At 45.4% G+C, this 21,602-nt stretch overlaps 1 protein-coding gene across 1 annotated transcript in view; it reads right to left on the reverse strand.

Annotated features, from left to right (window-relative positions):
- polq (polymerase (DNA directed), theta) overlaps positions 1-20,973 on the reverse strand; it is a 119,378-nt gene extending 98,405 nt beyond the window's left edge. The window contains exons 1-7 of the mRNA XM_045213510.1: positions 20,781-20,973; positions 13,850-14,353; positions 13,495-13,733; positions 13,216-13,404; positions 12,961-13,091; positions 750-906; positions 448-556 (exon numbers count right to left, since the gene is read on the reverse strand). Coding sequence (XP_045069445.1) covers positions 448-556; positions 750-906; positions 12,961-13,091; positions 13,216-13,404; positions 13,495-13,733; positions 13,850-14,353; positions 20,781-20,851 — 1,400 coding nt within the window. The 5' untranslated portion in view covers positions 20,852-20,973. The remainder of the gene's footprint in view (positions 1-447; positions 557-749; positions 907-12,960; positions 13,092-13,215; positions 13,405-13,494; positions 13,734-13,849; positions 14,354-20,780) is intronic.
- Between the last annotated feature and the right edge of the window lie 629 nt (positions 20,974-21,602).

A 21,602-nucleotide genomic window follows, 5' to 3' on the forward strand; every position in this document is an offset into this window, starting at 1 on the left:
GGTAGTGAAGGTAGTGAAGGTGAAGGTAGTGAAGGTAGTGGTTAGTGAAGGTAGTGAAGGTAGTGAAGGTAGTGAAGGTAGTGAAGGTGAAGGTAGTGAAGGTAGTGAAGGTGAAGGTAGTGAAGGTGGTGAAGGTAGTGAAGGTAGTGAAGGTAGTGAAGGTAGTGAAGGTGAAGGTAGTGAAGGTAGTGAAGGTGAACAGGTCTAACCTGCCACTACTAGGCGTTCTATTACAGTAGTAGGAATAGCAAAGTCATTTGCAGTTTCAATATTGCCGCTAAAAAGCCACAGTAATCCTTACAAAAATGTACTTCTGGTTTCACCGTAACATATTCAAATCGTTCCACATGTCCGCTGCAAACAGAAGCCTTGTTGAACACACTTCCAGAGACCCCCCTCAACAGAAGCCTTGTTGAACACACTTCCAGAGACCCCCCCCAGACGTACCCGGTGTTGTGTTTGAGGGCGATGTATCGTATCTTGGTGAGCAGAAGCTCCAGCAGGTATCCTCTACTGGAGTCTCCTACCATATGAAGCTCGTCCACAACTACCACACCTACAAACACACAGCTGGTTAGATTATTACAATACACAGCAGGTTAGATTATTACAATACACAGCAGGTTAGATTATTACAATACACAGCAGGTTAGATTATTACAATACACAGACACACAGCAGGTTAGATTATTACAATACACAGACAACAACAATAAACAAACAACATGTTTCAACATCATCGCCCCTACCCAGTAGGTCCATGGAATCCTCCTCTATGAGTCTGTTGAGGAGGGAGTTGGCCTTCTCTATGGTACACACTGCTATGTCCAGGCTACTGAAGCCGTGGGGAGCAGACCGGCCTCCCATGTAGCCCTCCACACACACACCCGCCTCTGAGAACACGCTCTGGAAAGGACACACACACTGTCTCTGAGAACACGCTCTGGAAAAGGACACACACACCGTCTCTGAGAACACGCTCTGGAAAAGGACACACACACTGCCTCTGAGAACACGCTCTGGAAAAGGACACACACACCCGCCTCTGAGAACACGCTCTGGAAAGGACACACACACCCGCCTCTGAGAACACGCTCTGGAAAGGACACACACACTGCCTCTGAGAACACGCTCTGGAAAAGGACACACACACCCGCCTCTGAGAACACGCTCTGGAAAAGGACACACACACCCGCCTCTGAGAACACGCTCTGGAAAGGACACACACACCCGCCTCTGAGAACACGCTCTGGAAAGGACACACACACCCGCCTCTGAGAACACGCTCTGGAAAGGACACACACACCCGCCTCTGAGAACACGCTCTGGAAAGGACACACACACACGCCTCTGAGAACACGCTCTGGAAAGGACACACACACCCGCCTCTGAGAACACGCTCTGGAAAGGACACACACACCCGCCTCTGAGAACACGCTCTGGAAAGGACACACACACCCGCCTCTGAGAACACGCTCTGGAAAAGGACACACACACCCGCCTCTGAGAACACGCTCTGGAAAAGGACACACACCCGCCTCTGAGAACACGCTCTGGAAAAGGACACACACACACGCCTCTGAGAACACGCTCTGGAAAAGGACACACACCCGCCTCTGAGAACACGCTCTGGAAAAGGACACACACACCCGCCTCTGAGAACACGCTCTGGAAAAGGACACACACACTGTCTCTGAGAACACGCTCTGGAAAAGGACACACACACCCGCCTCTGAGAACACGCTCTGGAAAAGGACACACACACCCGCCTCTGAGAACACGCTCTGGAAAAGGACACACACACCCGCCTCTGAGAACACGCTCTGGAAAAGGACACACACACACCTCTGAGAACACGCTCTGGAAAAGGACACACACCCGCCTCTGAGAACACGCTCTGGAAAAGGACACACACACCCGCCTCTGAGAACACGCTCTGGAAAAGGACACACACACCCGCCTCTGAGAACACGCTCTGGAAAAGGACACACACACCCGCCTCTGAGAACACGCTCTGGAAAAGGACACACACACCCGCCTCTGAGAACACGCTCTGGAAAAGGACACACACACCCGCCTCTGAGAACACGCTCTGGAAAAAGACACACACACTGTCTCTGAGAACACGCTCTGGAAAAGGACACACACACAGTCTCTGAGAACACGCTCTGGAAAAGGACACACACCCGCCTCTGAGAACACGCTCTGGAAAAGGACACACACACCCGCCTCTGAGAACACGCTCTGGAAAAGGACACACACACTGTCTCTGAGAACACGCTCTGGAAAAGGACACACACACTGTCTCTGAGAACACACTCTGGAAAAGGACACACACACTGTCTCTGAGAACACACTCTGGAAAAGGACACACACACTGTCTCTGAGAACACGCTCTGGAAAGGACACACACCCGCCTCTGAGAACACGCTCTGGAAAGGACACACACACTGTCTCTGAGAACACGCTCTGGAAAAGGACACACACACTGTCTCTGAGAACACGCTCTGGAAAAGGACACACACACCCGCCTCTGAGAACACGCTCTGGAAAAGGACACACACACCCGCCTCTGAGAACACGCTCTGGAAAAGGACACACACACCCGCCTCTGAGAACACACTCTGGAAAGGACACACACACCCGCATCTGAGAACACACTCTGGAAAAGGACACATACACACTGGTTGATGAACTCTTCCAAAAGCTGGTTGATGAACTCATCCAACAGCTGGTTGATGAACTCTTCAACAGCTGGTTGATGAACTCTTCAACAGCTAGTTGATGCATAGAGAGAAATGTGTTCTGATAAACCCAGTCATTGCCAACAAACCCAGTCTAAATGCACCCACAGCTTTGATGGCCTCTATTGAAAAGAGGAGGATCCCAGCTTTCCATTCCTCCACTATTTTTTTAACCTTTATTTAACTAGGCAAGTCAGTTAAGAACAAATGCTTATTTACAATGACGGCCTACACCGGCCAAACCCGGACGACGCTGGGCCAATTGTGCGCCGCCCTATGGGACTCCCAATCACGGCCGGTTGTGATACAGCCTGGAATCGAACCAGGGGGTCTGTAGTGACGCCTCTAGCACTGAGATGCAGTGCTGTAGACCGCTGAGCCACTCGGGAGCCCCTCGGGAGCCCGTGGTCAATGACCACGTTTACATGCACACAGTATTCCAGATAGTAGCTTAAGGTCTTTTTCGGGACAAGCTGTTTACATGCATCTTTGACTTCCAGCTGACAAGTATCCCTGTTCCATGAATAAACAGAATGTTCCTCATTGAAGTTCATATGGGTTAAATGGAATAGGAACTAAAACTGGGACACTGACTGAAGGTCACATGTAGCGGAATATACAGTGCCTTCGGAAAGAATTCAGACCCCTTGACTTTTCCCACATTTTGTTACGTTACAGCCTCATTCTAAAATGGATTAAATCGTTTTTTCCCCCTCATCAATCTACATTCAATACCCCATAATAACAAAGCAAAAACAGGTTTTTAGGAAAAATTTGCTAATTTATTGAAAATAAAAAACAGAAATATAACATTTACATAAGTATTCAGACCCTTTACTCAGTATTTTGTTGAAGCACCTTTGGCAACGATTACAGCCTTGAGTCTTCTTGGGTATGACGCTACAAGCTTGGCACACCTGTATTTGGGGAGTTTCTCCCATTCTTCTCTGCAGATCCTCTCAAGCTCTGTCAGGTTGGATGGGGAGCGTCGCTGCACAGCTATTTTCAGGTCTCTCCAGAGATGTTCGATCGGGTTCAAGTCCGGGCTCTGGCTCGGCCACTCAAGGACATTGAGAGACTTGTCCCGAAGCCACTCCTGCGTTGTCTTGGCTGTGTGCTTAGGGTGGTTGTCCTGTTGGAAGGTGAACCTTCGCCCCAGGTTTCATCAAGGACCTCTCTGTACTTTGCTCTGTTCATCTTTCCCTCGATCCTGACTAGTCTCCCAGTCGTTCTGGAAGGTTCTCCCATCTCCACAGAGGAACTCTAGAGCTCTGTCAGAGTGACCATCGGGTTCTTGGTCCCCTCCCTGACCAAGGCCCTTCCCCCCCGATTGCTCAGTTTGGCCGGGCAGCCAGCTCTAGGAAGAGTCTTGGTGGTTCCAAACTTCTTCCATTTAAATGGAGCCCACAGATCTGTGCCTCGACACAATCCTGTCTCGGAGCGCTACAGACAATTCCTTCGACCTCATGGCTTGGTTTTTGCTCTGACCTGCACTTTCAACTGTGGGACGTTATATAGACAGGTGTGTGCCTTTCCAAATCATGTCCAATCAATTGAATTTACCACAGTTGAATGTCAGTATGGAGTATTGTGTGTAGATTGATGCGGAACATTTTTTATTTAATCAATTTTAAAATAAGGCTGTAACGTAACAAAATGTGGAAAAGGGGAAGGTGTCTGAATATTGTACTGTATTTTTCATGTTATATATTTTTGCACATTTATTGAAAATGAAATACATAAATATCTCATTTACATAAGTATTCACACCCCTGAGTCAATACACGTTAGAATCACCTTTGGCAGTGATTACAGCTGTGTCTAAGAGCTTTGCACACCTGGATTGTACAATATTTACACATTATTCCCTTTAAAATTCTTCAAGCTCTGTCAAGGTTATTGCTGATCATTGCTAAACACAGCCATTTTCAAGTCTTGCCATAGATTTTCAAGCCGATTTAAATCTAAACTAGGCAACTCAGGAACATTCAATGTTGTCTTGGTAAGCAACTCCAGTGTAGATTTGAACTTGTGTTTTAGGTTATTGACCTGCAGAAAAGTTAATTTGACAAGCATACCCATAACATATAGCAGCCAACACCATGCTTGAAAATATGAAGAGTGGTACTCAGTGAAATTCTTAATTACACTTTGGATGGTGTATCAATACCCCCAGTCCTTCCTAACTAAATTGCCGGAGAGGAAGGAAACCGCTCAGGGATACAACACATTAGCGCTGTCCCCGACGAAATAAATCTTAGTCAACCGAGGGTCATTTTTTATTTCGACCGATCGCATTTATGACTCAAGAGGGAGTCAGAGATCAAGATAGCCTAAACAGAAGATAAAACCTGTTCCCGATCCTCCTCCCGCCTTCGCAGATTCTGCTGTTACGCACCTGAATTTTCCGGTAATAGGCTACGCCAGCAGTCAGCAACCTTTTCCATTTGGAGTGTCAATTTATCTTACAATTTCTACCGATATGCGTGCCAGTTATAATTTTCATTTGCACATTTTCATGGAAAAGTTTAATTTCATTTATAATAGTCTTTGTATCTCAAAATCATTGTCTGTGGTTAATCTACATTCTGTCTAAATGAAAATTATACAAATCTAAAAGTAACTTTTATTGCCAACTATGTAAAAATAGCCTACATAAATCCAAAAAAGAAAAACATTGCAGCCTGCAGGTAGAAAATATCCTGATAAAAGTAAATATCCTATAAATCACATTGGCTACGCATGACCTGTCTGCAACAAACTTGAAACATTGTATCAACTATCAACTGGGTCGGCCCAAAACTCGCGCTAGCAAACTTGCAACATTGTATAAAATATTCTGTGCCCTCAGAGTTTCCGCCAGTGAGCTCTGGACAGACACAGCTGTCGGCTATTTGTGCAAGGGATAAGAAGTAATCAAGTATTCTATGACGTTTCCACTGGATCAGAGCATTAAATTTTTTCCTTTCATGCCGAGTGGTAGTTATCGAAAGGGAGAGAGCTGGAAATATTGTTCAAATACTTGGAGGAACTATCATCATTCTCAATTGATTCTTAAAACAAATGTAGTTTACTTGCTGTTTGAGGTGAAGAAAACATTACTTCACAGTTCATTAGTGGTGGTGAGTTAAGCCAATCAGAAATACTATCAGACATCCCCATCTAGGCACATTTATAGGCCTACATTTGCACGCAGGCCAGGTAAACTAGTCCTACTTCTATAGGAAGTAGTCAACTTGGTTATTGGTCAACTAAATTCATGTGAGGGCAACATTAGCTTTACATGTAAGTCAGTTTTTACCATCTCCTCTTTGGTCACTGTGAGAGTTCCACGTGTTGTATCTGAAAGGGGTGACATGCCTAATGGTGTAATTGCTATTCCTACTTTGTTTTCTTTTCCTAATAGGTATAATCCGATCTTTGAGTGTCCTGTTGTTCTGAAATCTCAAAGTAATCTGACTTGTATTGAAACTCGGTATGATTTTAAATGCAGAAAAGGTTAGACATTTTTACATCTTAATATTCATAGTTTATTATCTAAAATGGATCATGTCAAGATCTGGGCCTCTTAGGCAGACCCTGATATTTGTATTGTATCTGCAACCTGGTTAACTGATAAAACCCTGGAGTCTGAGGTTGCTATGGATGGTTACAATGTGTTTAGGGCTGATAGGAAAGACTAAGGTGGTGGTGTTGCTATTTACACAAAGACTCTTCTGTCTGTGTCTCTGTTAAAGGCGACCTCCAGTCCTCAACTATTTGAACTGTTGGCTTTAAGTCTTCAGTTGGGTTCAAACTCATAAAGAACAGTTGTAGGAATCTATCGGAATCTATCCTCCACCAAGAAGTGTGTATTAACGATCCCAATGATTTAATTGCCATTTTTACTACCCCAGAGGTGATCGCTGGAGATTTTAATCTTGCATGGGGAACGCAGGAGGCTGACTGTTTAAATTATTGTTGTACTAATCTAAATTTGACCCAGCTGATTACAAAGCCCACTCGCCCAAACTTAAAAGGACCCTACGAAATCGACTTTGATTGACCTCATATTTACAAACACTCCAGAGAAATACACTGGGAGTGGGGTATTTGCTTTGGATATTAGTAACCACTGTCCCATTGTATGTATCAGGGGTATACGGATGCTGTAATGATGTCATGTCATAGTATCGTGGGGACCAGGTTGGTTAGTAGAACAGAGATGCTGCCTGGGCCAAACCAGGTTAGTTAGTAGAACAGAGATGCTGCCTGGGCCAAACCAGGTTAGTTAGTAGAACAGAGATGCTGCCTGGGCCAAACCAGGTTAGTTAGTAGAACAGAGATGCTGCCTGGGCCAAACCAGGTTAGTTAGTTGAACAGAGATGCTGCCTGGGCCAAACCAGGTTAGTTAGTAGAACAGAGATGCCACCTGGGCCAAACCAGGTTAGTTAGTAGAACAGAGATGCCACCTGGGCCAAACCAGGTTAGTTAGTAGAACAGAGATGCTGCCTGGGCCAAAGATAGATTCACCGACTCGGGCCCAGACGGGCAGCCTTTCAGGCGATTTGAGAAATCTGTGTGTAAAACTAGTTCAAAAAGCAAAATCAGATGATTATGTTAATCCACTATCTGAATGTACAGGGATTCAATATTTGAATGTATTTCAAAGCCAGCTCTTGAAAATAGTAGTTTGGATGTTGATGGTGTAAATCTATTGAATGATACTGAAAATGCTGCTCAGGAGTTTTCTTTTCGGAAATTCACTGATAAAGAAGTTTAGCAGACGCTCTTATCCAGAGTGACTTACAGGAGCAATTAGGGTTAAGTGCCTTGCTCAAGGGCACATCAACAGATTTTTTCACCTAGTCTGCTCGGGGATTAGAACCAGCGACCTTTCAGTTACTGGCACAACGCTCTTAACCACTAAGCTACCTGATAAAGAAGTCCTGGATGCTTTTGTTAACATTCAATCCATAAAAATCCACAGGGGCTGATCATCTGGGGCCTGGTCTGATCATCTGGATCCTGGTCTGATCATCTGGATCCTGGTCTGCTTAAGTGGGCAGCTCCCCTTATTGCTCAGTAGTATTTTTATAACATTGTTATCAGGAAGTATTCCAAAAGCATGGAAATCCGCATATGTGCTGCCCCTCCATAAGGGTGGAGATACAAATGATCTGGACAACTATCGCCCCATTTCAAGACGACCTTGTTTAGCTAAGATTATTGAACCCTTGGTTAATGTACCACTTTGTTCCTTTTTATCTGATAATTGTATTTTTAATATAAACCAATCAGGGTTTAGGCCTGGGCATAATGCTACCATGGCAACCACGCTAGTTGTTAATGATCTTGTCGATGCCTTGGATGCTAAAAAGAACTCTGCTGCCTTGTTTATTGACCCGTCAAAGGCGTACGACACTGTTGATCTGTTTTGCTGAAGACGTTATCAAGAATAGGCCTGGGATATACAGCCTGTTTATGGTTTCAGAATGATCTTAACGACAGAACTCAGGCCATCTTGACAGACGGGGTTAAATCTGAATTTCTTGAGATTCTAAAAGGTGTTCCTCAGGGTTCTATTTTGGGTCCATTATCCCCTTGTATAATAATGACAGAGGAAACACTGTTAATACTTGGAACATTCATCTCTATGCAGATAGGAAACACTTAATACTTGTAACATTCATCTCTATGCAGATGACACAGTTTTGTATTCCTGTGCCACCTCAGGGGCAGCAGGCCATTCGTGAACTTCAGCATGACTTTGATTCAATTCAGAAATCACTTACTGTCACACCCTGGCTCTGGGACTCTATTTGTTGAGCCAGGGTGTGTTCATTCTATGTGTTTATTTTCTATGTTGGGGGTTCTAGTTCTTCATTTTCTATGTTTGCCTGAGTGACTCCCAATCAGAGGCAACGAGTTCAGCTGTTGGCTGGTTGTCTCTGATTGGGAGCCATATTTAAACGGTCTGTTTTTCACTTTGTGTTTGTGGGTTTTTGTTCCGTGTTGGTCTTTGTTACCAAGGACGTTATGAGTCGTTTGTTGTTTTGTTTCGTGCTTTAATTAAATAAAGTAAACATGTTCGTTCATCACGCTGCGCATTGGTCTCTCCCTGACGATCGTGACAGAAAAACCCACCAAAACTGGATCAAGCAGCGTGACGAGGAGAGAGGATGGACTTGGGAGGAGATGAGTGCGAGTCTGGCAAGAGGGATGGAGGCCTTGGCCACGGGTAGGAGTGAAGCCCATAAATTTTTTAGGGGGGCTAACGCCCGTGGACGACGGGGCAGCAGGAGGCCGCCAGGTTACGGGAGTCACTGGTCACCAGGGGGAAGGAGGTTGTAGAGGCACGGCGAGAGGTACTGGCGTGTGTTGCCAGTCCGGTCCGGCCTGTTCCTGATCCCCACGTAGGGCCAGTGGTGTGTGTTCCCAGTACGGTCCGGCCTGTCCCTGCTCCACGCACCAAGCCTACGGTGTGCGTCGCCAGCCCAGTCCGGCCTGTCCCTGCTCCACGCAGCAAGCCTACGGTGCGAGTCGTCAGCCTGGTCCAGCCCGTTCCTGCCACTCGCACCAAGTCTACGGTGCGCGTCGCCAGCCCGGCCCGGCCTGTTCCTGTCACTCGCACCAAGTCTACGGTGCATGTCGCCAGCCCGGCCCGGCCTGTTCCTGCCACTCGCACCAAGCCAGGGGTGCGCATCGTCAGCCCGGTCCGTTGCTGATCCACGCACCAAGCCAGGGGTGCGCATCGTCAGCCAGGTCCGGTCCTTTCCTGCCTCACGCACCAAGCCAGGGGTGCGCGTCGTCGGTCCGGCACAACCCGTGCCTGGGTCACCGGTGCCTAACCAGGTACCGGTCAACGGCTCCACTAAGGAGTTGAAGCTAACCGTTCCTGCTACGTCCAGTCCAGCTCCAGTCAGCGGGGCCAGACCAGACCAGGGGCGCTATGGGGGGTTTGTTGGAGGGTGGTGGGCAAGCCCGGAGCCAGAACCGCCGCCGAGGAGGAATGCCCACCCAGCCCTCCCCTGTTTTGCTCGTATTGAGGCGCGGTTGCAGTCCGCGCCTTTAGGGGGGGGGGTACTGTCACACCCTGGCTCTGGGACTCTATTTGTTGAGCCAGGGTGTGTTCATTCTATGTGTTTATTTTCTATGTTGGGGGTTCTAGTTCTTCATTTTCTATGTTTGCCTGAGTGACTCCCAATCAGAGGCAACGAGTTCAGCTGTTGGCTGGTTGTCTCTGATTGGGAGCCATATTTAAACTGTCTGTTTTTCACTTTGTGTTTGTGGGTTTTTGTTCCGTGTTGGTCTTTGTTACCAAGGACGTTACGAGTCGTTTGTTGTTTTGTTTCGTGCTTTAATTAAATAAAGTAAACATGTTCGTTCATCACGCTGCGCATTGGTCTCTCCCTGACGATCGTGACACTTACAGAACTTAAATGAGTGTTAAATACAAGTAAAACCAAACTCATGCTGTTCTCTAGGTCATGAAATGTTGACCCTGAGGACCTGCATATTTGCGCTATAAATGGAGCCCAAATTGAGCTTGTTTCTCAATACAAGTACCTGGGTGTCTGGATTGATTACAAGTTGTCCTTCGTAACGCATATAGAAAATCTGAATAAGAAGCTAAGATCCAAGATTGTTTTTATCTAAATAGGAGAAAGATTGTTCAAACAACGCTTCTCCCAGTTTTGGATTTTGGTGATATTGTTTACATGGATGCGGCAACGTCTGTTTTGAAACCGTTGGACACAGTCTACCATTCCGCAATCCGTTTTTATCACAGGGGACAATTTTAGGACTCATCATTGTAGTCTGTTTAAAAATGTGGGACGGACCTCTCTATTTAACATCATTAATTAAGATAAGATTCATAAGTTACCAAACCCTTTCACCACTAGAGATCCTTTCAGTCTCCACAGATTTGGGAAATCTGCAGGGGTTTTTTTGCCCCTAATTTGTGGAACAATCAATCACTGCAGTTAGATGTGCTGGTGCCTCCCAGGCAGTTTGAGGACCTCTATGTAGCTGAATGTTAGATGCTTTTATTTATTATGTTTTTGTGTGCTGAATTATATTGTTTTATACACATATATGTGTATGTTGTTTTAATATTCTGTTTGTATTGTAATGTGTACAGGGCTCTCCTGTAAAATAGATTTTTAATCTCAATGTGACTCCCCTGTTTAAATAAAAGTTCAATAAAATAAATAAAATATGCGTAAATCAGGTGCGCGTCCTTACTCAACATTGATTGACAGGTGCGTTTCAAACAAAAGATGATGAATAAATTGACAAAACTCGTAAATGGAATGAAATCAACAAAAACGTGTTTCTCACAAGTGTAGCAAAAACAACGTGTCCACTCCGACAATGAGAAAGGCAAAGGACTGTAATAACAATATATTGAATGCATTAATATAAATTACCGTAACCAAACAAACATTGCAGATTAGAAATGATGGGAATTAATGGTAAATGTCGGCTACGACTGGTGATGTACGTAATGGGGGAATTGATTGACACAGCAACAAATGCACACAATGAAGTTATGAACAATGAACACCCACGAAATGGAGGGAGAGAAGACATTCTGGAGAGAGACGTGCATCTCAGTCACACTCCCCTTCTTCTTGGACCATGGCATCCCTGCGGCCTCCTCAATGGATTAGTCCACTGAGACAGACACGTCTCATGTGCCACGAAATATATATATTTGCCACTACTCGACTAAGAAAATCTCGGTCGACCAACAGCCTATCGACCAAACAATCGATTAAATGGGGTCAGCCCTACAACACATTACTGAGTACCACTCTCCATATTTTCAAGCATAGTTGTGGCTGCATCATGTTATGTGTATGATTGTCATCGTTAAGGACTGGGGAGTTTTTCAGGATAAAAAATAAATGGAATGGAGCTAAGCACAGTCAAAATCCTAGAGGAAAACCTGGTTCAGTCTGCTTTCCACCAGACACTGGGAGACAAATTCACCTTTCAGCAGGACAATAACCTACAACACAAGGCCAAATCTAAACTGGAGTTGCTTACCAAGAAGTTAATGTTCCTGAGTGGCTAAGTTACAGTTTTTACTTAAATCTGCTTGAACATTAGGGCCTCCCGAGTGTCGCAGCGGTCTAAGGCACTGCATGGCAGTGCTGGAGGCGTCACTACAGACCCGGGTTAGTTCCCAGGCTGTGTCACAACCGGCCGTGACCGGGAGTCCCATAGGGCAGCGCACAATTGGCCCAGTGTCGTCCGGATTAGGGGAGGGTTTGGCCTGGGGGCTTTACTTGGCTCATCGTGCTCTAGCGACACCTTGTGGCGGGCCGGGCGCCTGCAGGCTGACTTCGGTCGTCAGTTAGACGGTGTTTCGTCCGACACGTTGGTGCAGCTGGCTTCCGAGTTAAGCTGGCGGGTGTTAAGAAGCGCGATTTGGCGGGTCATGTTTCGGAGGATGCATGACTCGACCTTCGCCTCTCCCGAGCCCCCGTTGGGGAGTTGCAGCGATGAGACAAGATCGAAATTGGGGAGAAAAGGGGGTAAAATACAAAAATAATGCTTGAACATCTATGGCAAGACCCTGTCGTAGCCGGCCGCGACCGGGAGACCCATGGGGCGGCGCAGAATTGGCCCAGCGTCGTCCAGGGTAGGAGAGGGAATGGCCGGCAGGGATGTAGCTCAGTTGGTAGAGCATGGCGTTTGCAACACCAGGGTTGTGGGTTCAATTCCCACGGGGGAATAATAAAAATAATGTATGCACTCATTAACTGTAAGTGGCTCTGGATAAGAGCGTCTGCTAAATGACTAAAATGTAAGACTTGGAAATTACTGTCTAGCCATGATCCCCAACAATTTGACAGAGCTTGAATAATTTTGAAAATAATAAATATTGTACAATCCAGGTGTGCAAATCTCCTAGAGACTCACAGCTGTAATCCAGGTGTAGAGACTTACCCAGAAAGACTCTGTAATGGCTGCCAAAGGTGATCTAACATGTACTGACTCAGGGAGCTGAACACTCATGCAACGACTATATTTTAGTTGTTTAATTTCTGTGTAGATTGTTGACAAAAAATTACACAATTAAATCCACTTTGTAACACAATAAAATGTGAAGAAAGGGGTCTGAATACTTTTGCAAGGCACTGTACATGTGAAGAAAGGGGTCTGAATACTTTTGCAAGGCACTGTACACACACACAGAGCATTTCCCTGTTTCCCTCCGTACCTGTAGGTAGGTCATCTTCTCCTTGGCCAGGGACACGAAGGGTAGGATAAACAGAGCTTTCCTCCTGGTCTCCAGTACTCTCTTCAGCATCAACAGCTCTGCCACCAGGGTCTTCCCTGCACTGGTTGGGGCTGGGGATTAGAGGTCAGGGGTTAAAGGTCAGGGGTCAGGGTTCTGGGGGGGTAGTAGATTGGTAGGGCCAGAGGTCAGGGTTCTGGGGGGGTAGTAGATTGGTAGGGTCAGGGGTCAGGGTACCTGAGTAGACCAGGTTGTGTCCCTGCAGCACTCGTCCCAGACTGAGACACTGAGCCTGCCAGGGGAACATGGAGGAGACACCATGACGACGGTAGCGATCAAGGACCACAGCAGGTAGACCCCAGCTGGACAACAACAGCCTGTCACACTGCTCGTCTGGACGCACACACACCTCTGATACACCAACCCCTGGGGGAAACACACACACGTTACATACACACACACACACACACACACACACATTAGATACACACACTGACTAGTCTTTTCATCCTGTACCTGTGGTGTTGAGTGTGCTGGCCTCCATCCCAGTAGGGGGCATGAGAACAGAAGCAGACATGTTGTTCCTCAGAGACCGCTGTAGCTCCGCTCTCTCCTTCGCCAGCGCCAGGTGGGAGGGGTTGAACAGGATGAAGTCATCAGACACGTCCAATGGGGAGTCCGCATTCTGGCAGGAACTACTTCCTCTTCCTGTGGGTGTGGTCTCAGAGCTCCTCCCCCTGGCCCTGCGCTTCCTACTGTCAACAACAACATTCAAATGAAATAAAGATGTATTGGCAGGTTGTTAAAGGTAAAACCACGTCAAGTTAGAATAAGATGAAATGATGTTGATGAATCTACTGTGAAGACACACCCTCTGGAGCTGCAGTTCCGCTGAGGGGGTGGGACATCCGTGGGTCTGTGTGGAAGTGTCCCAGCATGCTCTCTGTCCTCTGAGTCTTCACTGAACAGCAGGCACTGAGCCAGGTCCTTACGGTCCGCTGTCTGAATCAGCCCTGGCCGCTCAAACACACCTGGTCCAAGTCTAACCCTAGCCCCGACCTCTGGTCCTGGTCCTGGGCTTGGTGTCAGGATGTGGGAGGTCTGGGCTGGGGCTGCTGAGGCGTGGGATACCCCTCTCTGGATTAAAGATACCCCTCTCTCTACCCCATGTGTTAATTTCATCCCTCCAGGGTCCAGAGCTTCCAGCGCCTGCAGCATCTCCTCTCCAGGGTCCAGAGAGGAGTCTCCTACCACACACCCCTGTCCTGCAGCTGCATTCTGGGCCATGTGTGTGTTGTCATGCAGAGTGTGGGTATGAGTGTTTTGCAGGCGACTGGAGCGTCTTGGGGTGAGTGGCTGCTCAGGGTCGGGGACACTGCAGAGAGAAACAGAGAGTTAAAACATCTAGTCAGGGACACTGCAGAGGGAAACAGAGAGTTAAAACATCTAGTCAGGGACACTGCAGAGAGAAACAGAGAGTTAAAACATCTAGTCAGGGACACTGCAGAGAGAAACAGAGTTAAAACATCTAGTCAGGGACACTGCAGAGAGAAACAGAGAGTTAAAACATCTAGTCAGGGACACTGCAGAGAGAAACAGAGAGTTAAAACATCTAGTCAGGGACACTGCAGAGAGAAACAGAGTTAAAACATCTAGTCAGGGACACTGCAGAGAGAAACAGAGAGTTAAAACATCTAGTCAGGGACACTGCAGAGAGAAACAGAGAGTTAAAACATCTAGTCAGGGACACTGCAGAGAGAAACAGAGAGTTAAAACATCTAGTCAGGGACACTGCAGAGAGAAACAGAGTTAAAACATCTAGTCAGGGACACTGCAGAGAGAAACAGAGTTAAAACATCTAGTCAGGGACACTGCAGAGAGAAACAGAGAGTTAAAACATCTAGTCAGGGACACTGCAGAGAGAAACAGAGTTAAAACATCTAGTCAGGGACACTGCAGAGAGAAACAGAGTTAAAACATCTAGTCAGGGACACTGCAGAGAGAAACAGAGTTAAAACATCCGTTACCAAAAATACGTTACCAACATATTTAGGAGATTAAAAATTAATGTTTTGTCATACCCGTGGTATATGGTGTCATATACCACGGCTTTCAGCCAATCAGCATTCTAGGCTCAGTTAAACGATCCCCATTGGCCGATGTGAGTAGGACTTTCAAGCGTGTTAATCCTTGCTAGGCTGCCGGCAGATGGCATCCCAAGCCCCTTCCTCAGAGCACATGCAGACCAGATGGCATCCCAAGCCCCGTCCTCAGAGCATGCGCAGACCAGCTGGCTGGAGTGTTTACAGACATATTCAATCTCTCCCTATCCCAGTCTGCTGTCCCCACATGCTTCAAGATGGCCATCATTGTTCCTGTACCCAAGAAAGCAAAGGTAACTGAACTAAATGACTATCGGCCCATAGAACTCACTTCTGTCATCATGAAGTGCTTTGAGAGACTAGTCAAGGATTATATCACCTCTACCTGACCTGTCACCCTAGACCCACTACAATTTGCATACCGCCCCAATAGATCCACAGACGATGCAATCGCCATCACCCTGCACACTGCCCTATCCCATCTGGACAAGAGGAATACCTATGTAAGAATGCTGTTCATTGACTACAGCTCTGCGTTCAACACCATTGTCCCCTCAAAGCTCATCACTAAGTTCAGAACCCTGGGACTGAACACCTCCCTCTGCAACTGGATCCTGGAATTACGACATATACGCATGTGATATGGACAAACATCCATATTGTGATGAATTGACAAATGTATTGCAATATGGCTATTGTTTAATGCAGGCAGGAACATTGTGTAATCACCAAAAATTACGACATATACGCAAAATTGCTTCGGTATGAGTTAGAAATGTCGGTGTCTGTAATTCTCGGTTTATCATCCCAGAGTGGTGCCAGGCAAATATCCTCTCCTGATGGTGGACTACAGGAGACAGCAGAGAGAGCATGCCCCCATCTACATCGACGGGGCCGCAGTGGAGAGGGTGAAAAGCTTCAAGTTCCTCGGCATGCACATCACTGACGACCTGAAATGGTCCCTTCACACAGACAGTTTTGAAGAAGGTGCAACAGCGCCTCTTCAACCTCAGGAGGCTGAAGAAAGTCAGCTTGGCCCCTAAGACCCTCACAAACTTCTACAGATGCACCATTGAGAGCATCCTGTCGGGCTGTATCACCGCCTGGAACGGCAACTGCAGGGCTCTCCAGGACATCCAGGACATCTACAAGAAGATCACCAAGGACCTCAGCCATACGAGCCACAGCATGTTCTACCATATAGAAGGCGGAGACAGTAGGGACGGGACGATACCAGTATCGCGATTAGTATCGTGGCAAGGAAACAAAACACGAAGCAAATTTAACTTCTTTAGGAAAACAGCCCTAATGTTGGAAACAAACATCATTATGTTGTCATCCAGAGTCACATTGATTTATTTTCCAAACTATAGAACACTATATTACATACAGCAGGTTTTAAAAAGGTCCAAATAGTTTGGTGTCCTCAGTGTATATTGTGATACTGGTATCGTCCCGGCCCTAGGAGACAGAACAGGTGCATCAAAGCTGGGCCCGAGCGACTGATAAACAGCTTCTATCTCCAGGCCATCAGACTGATAAACAGCTTCTATCTCCAGGCCATCAGACTGATAAACAGCTTCTATCTCCAGGCCATCAGACTGATAAACAGCTTCTATCTCCAGACCATCAGACTGATAAACAGCTTCTATCTCCATCAGACTGATAAACAGCTTCTATCTCCAGGCCATCAGACTGATAAACAGCTTCTATCTCCAGACCATCAGACTGATAAACAGCTTCTATCTCCATCAGACTGATAAACAGCTTCTATCTCCAGACCATCAGACTGATAAACAGCTTCTATCTCCATCAGACTGATAAACAGCTTCTATCTCCAGGCCATCAGACTGATAAACAGCTTCTATCTCCATCAGACTGATAAACAGCTTCTATCTCCAGGCCATCAGACTGATAAACAGCTTCTATCTCCATCAGACTGATAAACAGCTTCTATCTCCCATCAGACTGATAAACAGCTTCTATCTCCAGGCCATCAGACTGATAAACAGCTTCTATCTCCATCAGACTGATAAACAGCTTCTATCTCCAGGCCATCAGACTGATAAACAGCTTCTATCTCCATCAGACTGATAAACAGCTTCTATCTCCAGGCCATCAGACTGATAAACAGCTTCTATCTCCAGGCCATCAGACTGATAAACAGCTTCTATCTCCAGGCCATCAGACTGATAAACAGCTTCTATCTCCAGGCCATCAGACTGATAAACAGCTTCTATCTCCAGGCCATCAGACTGATAAACAGCTTCTATCTCCAGGCCATCAGACTGATAAACAGCTTCTATCTCCAGGCCATCAGACTGATAAACAGCTTCTATCTCCAGGCCATCAGACTGATAAACAGCTTCTATCTCAATCAGACTGATAAACAGCTTCTATCTCCAGGCCATCAGACTGATAAACAGCTTCTATCTCCAGGCCATCAGACTGATAAACAGCTTCTATCTCCAGGCCATCAGACTGATAAACAGCTTCTATCTCAGGCCATCAGACTGATAAACAGCTTCTATCTCCAGGCCATCAGACTGATAAACAGCTTCTATCTCCAGGCCATCAGACTGATAAACAGCTTCTATCTCCAGGCCATCAGACTGATAAACAGCTTCTATCTCCAGGCCATCAGACTGATAAACAGCTTCTATCTCCAGGCCATCAGACTGATAAACAGCTTCTATCTCCAGGCCATCAGACTGATAAACAGCTTCTATCTCCAGGCCATCAGACTGATAAACAGCTTCTATCTCCAGGCCATCAGACTGATAAACAGCTTCTATCTCCAGGCCATCAGACTGATAAACAGCTTCTATCTCCAGGCCATCAGACTGATAAACAGCTTCTATCTCCAGGCCATCAGACTGATAAACAGCTTCTATCTCAATCAGACTGATAAACAGCTTCTATCTCCAGGCCATCAGACTGATAAACAGCTTCTATCTCCAGGCCATCAGACTGATAAACAGCTTCTATCTCCAGGCCATCAGACTGATAAACAGCTTCTATCTCCATCAGACTGATAAACAGCTTCTATCTCCAGGCCATCAGACTGATAAACAGCTTCTATCTCCATCAGACTGATAAACAGCTTCTATCTCCAGGCCATCAGACTGATAAACAGCTTCTATCTCCAGACCATCAGACTGATAAACAGCTTCTATCTCCAGGCCATCAGACTGATAAACAGCTTCTATCTCCAGACCATCAGACTGATAAACAGCTTCTATCTCCAGGCCATCAGACTGATAAACAGCTTCTATCTCCAGGCCATCAGACTGATAAACAGCTTCTATCTCCAGACCATCAGACTGATAAACAGCTTCTATCTCCAGGCCATCAGACTGATAAACAGCTTCTATCTCCAGGCCATCAGACTGATAAACAGCTTCTATCTCCAGGCCATCAGACTGATAAACAGCTTCTATCTCCAGGCCATCAGACTGATAAACAGCTTCTATCTCCAGACCATCAGACTGATAAACAGCTTCTATCTCAATCAGACTGATAAACAGCTTCTATCTCCAGACCATCAGACTGATAAACAGCTTCTATCTCCAGGCCATCAGACTGATAAACAGCTTCTATCTCCAGACCATCAGACTGATAAACAGCTTCTATCTCCAGGCCATCAGACTGATAAACAGCTTCTATCTCCAGGCCATCAGACTGATAAACAGCTTCTATCTCAATCAGACTGATAAACAGCTTCTATCTCCAGACCATCAGACTGATAAACAGCTTCTATCTCAATCAGACTGATAAACAGCTTCTATCTCCAGACCATCAGACTGATAAACAGCTTCTATCTCCAGACCATCAGACTGTTAAACAGCTTCTATCTCCAGGCCATCAGACTGATAAACAGCTTCTATCTCCAGACCATCAGACTGATAAACAGCTTCTATCTCCAGGCCATCAGACTGATAAACAGCTTCTATCTCCATCAGACTGATAAACAGCTTCTATCTCCATCAGACTGATAAACAGCTTCTATCTCCAGACCATCAGACTGATAAACAGCTTCTATCTCCAGACCATCAGACTGTTAAACAGCTTCTATCTCCAGGCCATCAGACTGATAAACAGCTTCTATCTCCATCAGACTGATAAACAGCTTCTATCTCCATCAGACTGATAAACAGCTTCTATCTCAATCAGACTGATAAACAGCTTCTATCTCCAGACCATCAGACTGATAAACAGCTTCTATCTCCATCAGACTGATAAACAGCTTCTATCTCCATCAGACTGATAAACAGCTTCTATCTCCATCAGACTGATAAACAGCTTCTATCTCCATCAGACTGATAAACAGCTTCTATCTCAGATCAGACTGATAAACAGCTTCTATCTCCAGACCATCAGACTGATAAACAGCTTCTATCTCCAGACCATCAGACTGATAAACAGCTTCTATCTCCAGGCCATCAGACTGATAAACAGCTTCTATCTCCAGACTGATAAACAGCTTCTATCTCCATCAGACTGATAAACAGCTTCTATCTCCAGACCATCAGACTGATAAACAGCTTCTATCTCCAGACCATCAGACTGATAAACAGCTTCTATCTCCAGACCATCAGACTGATAAACAGCTTCTATCTCCAGACCATCAGACTGATAAACAGCTTCTATCTCCAATCAGACTGATAAACAGCTTCTATCTCCAGACCATCAGACTGATAAACAGCTTCTATCTCCAGGCCATCAGACTGATAAACAGCTTCTATCTCCAGGCCATCAGACTGATAAACAGCTTCTATCTCCAGACCATCAGACTGATAAACAGCTTCTATCTCCAGGCCATCAGACTGTTAAACAGTCACCACTAGCCGGTCTCCGCCCAGTACCCTGCACCTTAGAGACTGCTGCCCTATGTACATAGTCAATGAACACTGGTCACTTTAATAATGTTTACATACTGTTTTACCCACATCATATGTATATACTGTATTCTAGTCATGGCTCCTATATAACTACTGCTGTACACACCTTTTCTATTAATATACCGTTCACACTGTCTATACACACCATTATATATTTATATTCTGGACTCTGACATTGATCATTCTGATATTGCTTGTTCTGATACTTCTTAATTTCTACTTTTTGGATTATGTTTGTATTGTTTTGTAGTGCTAGATATCACTGCACTGTTGGAGCTAGAAACACAAGCATTTCGCTACACCTGTGATAACATTGGCAAAAATGTGCATGCGACCAATAAACGTAGATGTTGACGGTTGTGCTGCTATGATTGACCGACAATAACAAGCTACACGCTTGAAAAGTGTGTAGGCTACCGCTATGTACTCTTTATAGGGGCGCACTCATAAAAACGGTCAAATCTTTTGTTTGTATTAACATTTCTGATGTCATGGTCTATCTATGTAGAAATGTCACATAGATAAATACATTTTAGACAAAGCATTTTCATTAAAATAGGCCTATTTTTTTTTATTCTAAAAAATGTATACTCGCAAGTAATCGAATACTAACGTCCGTAACAGTGCCCATCCCTAATAATATTAAAACCTCTAAAATGTTATAATATAGTAATTTACCGAGTTTCGAAATCTAGTCCAGTACATTATGTGAACGAATCAACTGCTGTTCCACAGTGGGACACAGATGTGTGTTAACATGACAAGTTAACTCAGTGTAGTGTAGAAAACAAATGTCCACCTCTTTTTCTGGATGATCTCATGTCGTCCCATGTAACATTTCCTCTTGGCCGGGGGTCCCGCGGAGCTCATCCTGTCGTCCTAAGGGTCTCCTGGCCGGCTGGACTGGCTGACTGACCACGGTAGAGAGCAGAGCTCAGCAACCCTCCATATCCGACCTAACTGGCTGGAGCAAACAGGCAGCAGCCTGACTACGAAAGCTTATCATGGTGAAATAAAACATGAATTAGTATCATTCTAACAACCGTTAGCTAACTAGCTAGCTACGTTAGCTGAAAGTTAGTTGCGTTGTCACTTTTTCCTACAAATTAACCTTTTCGACAGATAACGTTAACAACATTAGCATGCAACAGTTCTGAATAAAGCACAGAGTAAGCTACATCTGTTTCTGCAAATAATGTCAACAAATAAAAGAAAGAGGACAACAAAAAATATTTTGTAGGAAAATGGAAACATACGTGAAGAATCGAAAATACCGCCAGTGTTTCACAAAAAGAAGTCCGATGGTGTACAACAACTTCCGTTCATTGACAGAAGTCAACATGGACTTTCACTTGGGAAATCAAAATTATCCTCAAACCATCCACAATTACAGCAACACTTTAATTCATTTGAAAAAATAGGAGTTTATGAAACAGTTCTGAGCTTGTTGACCTATTTGACATGTTCAGCCAGAGGTGTATCATAGGAAGGCATACCAGTAACACATAAAGCGTACTTCCGGGTCAAGGAATTTCGAAGATTGTCCAAATAGAAGTCTCCAACGTAATAGTAGAAAGGTGTCATTAACCTGTATTTATTCATGATATATGAAAAATAATAG

This window comes from Coregonus clupeaformis, unplaced genomic scaffold (genome assembly GCF_020615455.1).
Source record: "Coregonus clupeaformis isolate EN_2021a unplaced genomic scaffold, ASM2061545v1 scaf0117, whole genome shotgun sequence".
Taxonomy (NCBI): domain Eukaryota; kingdom Metazoa; phylum Chordata; class Actinopteri; order Salmoniformes; family Salmonidae; genus Coregonus; species Coregonus clupeaformis.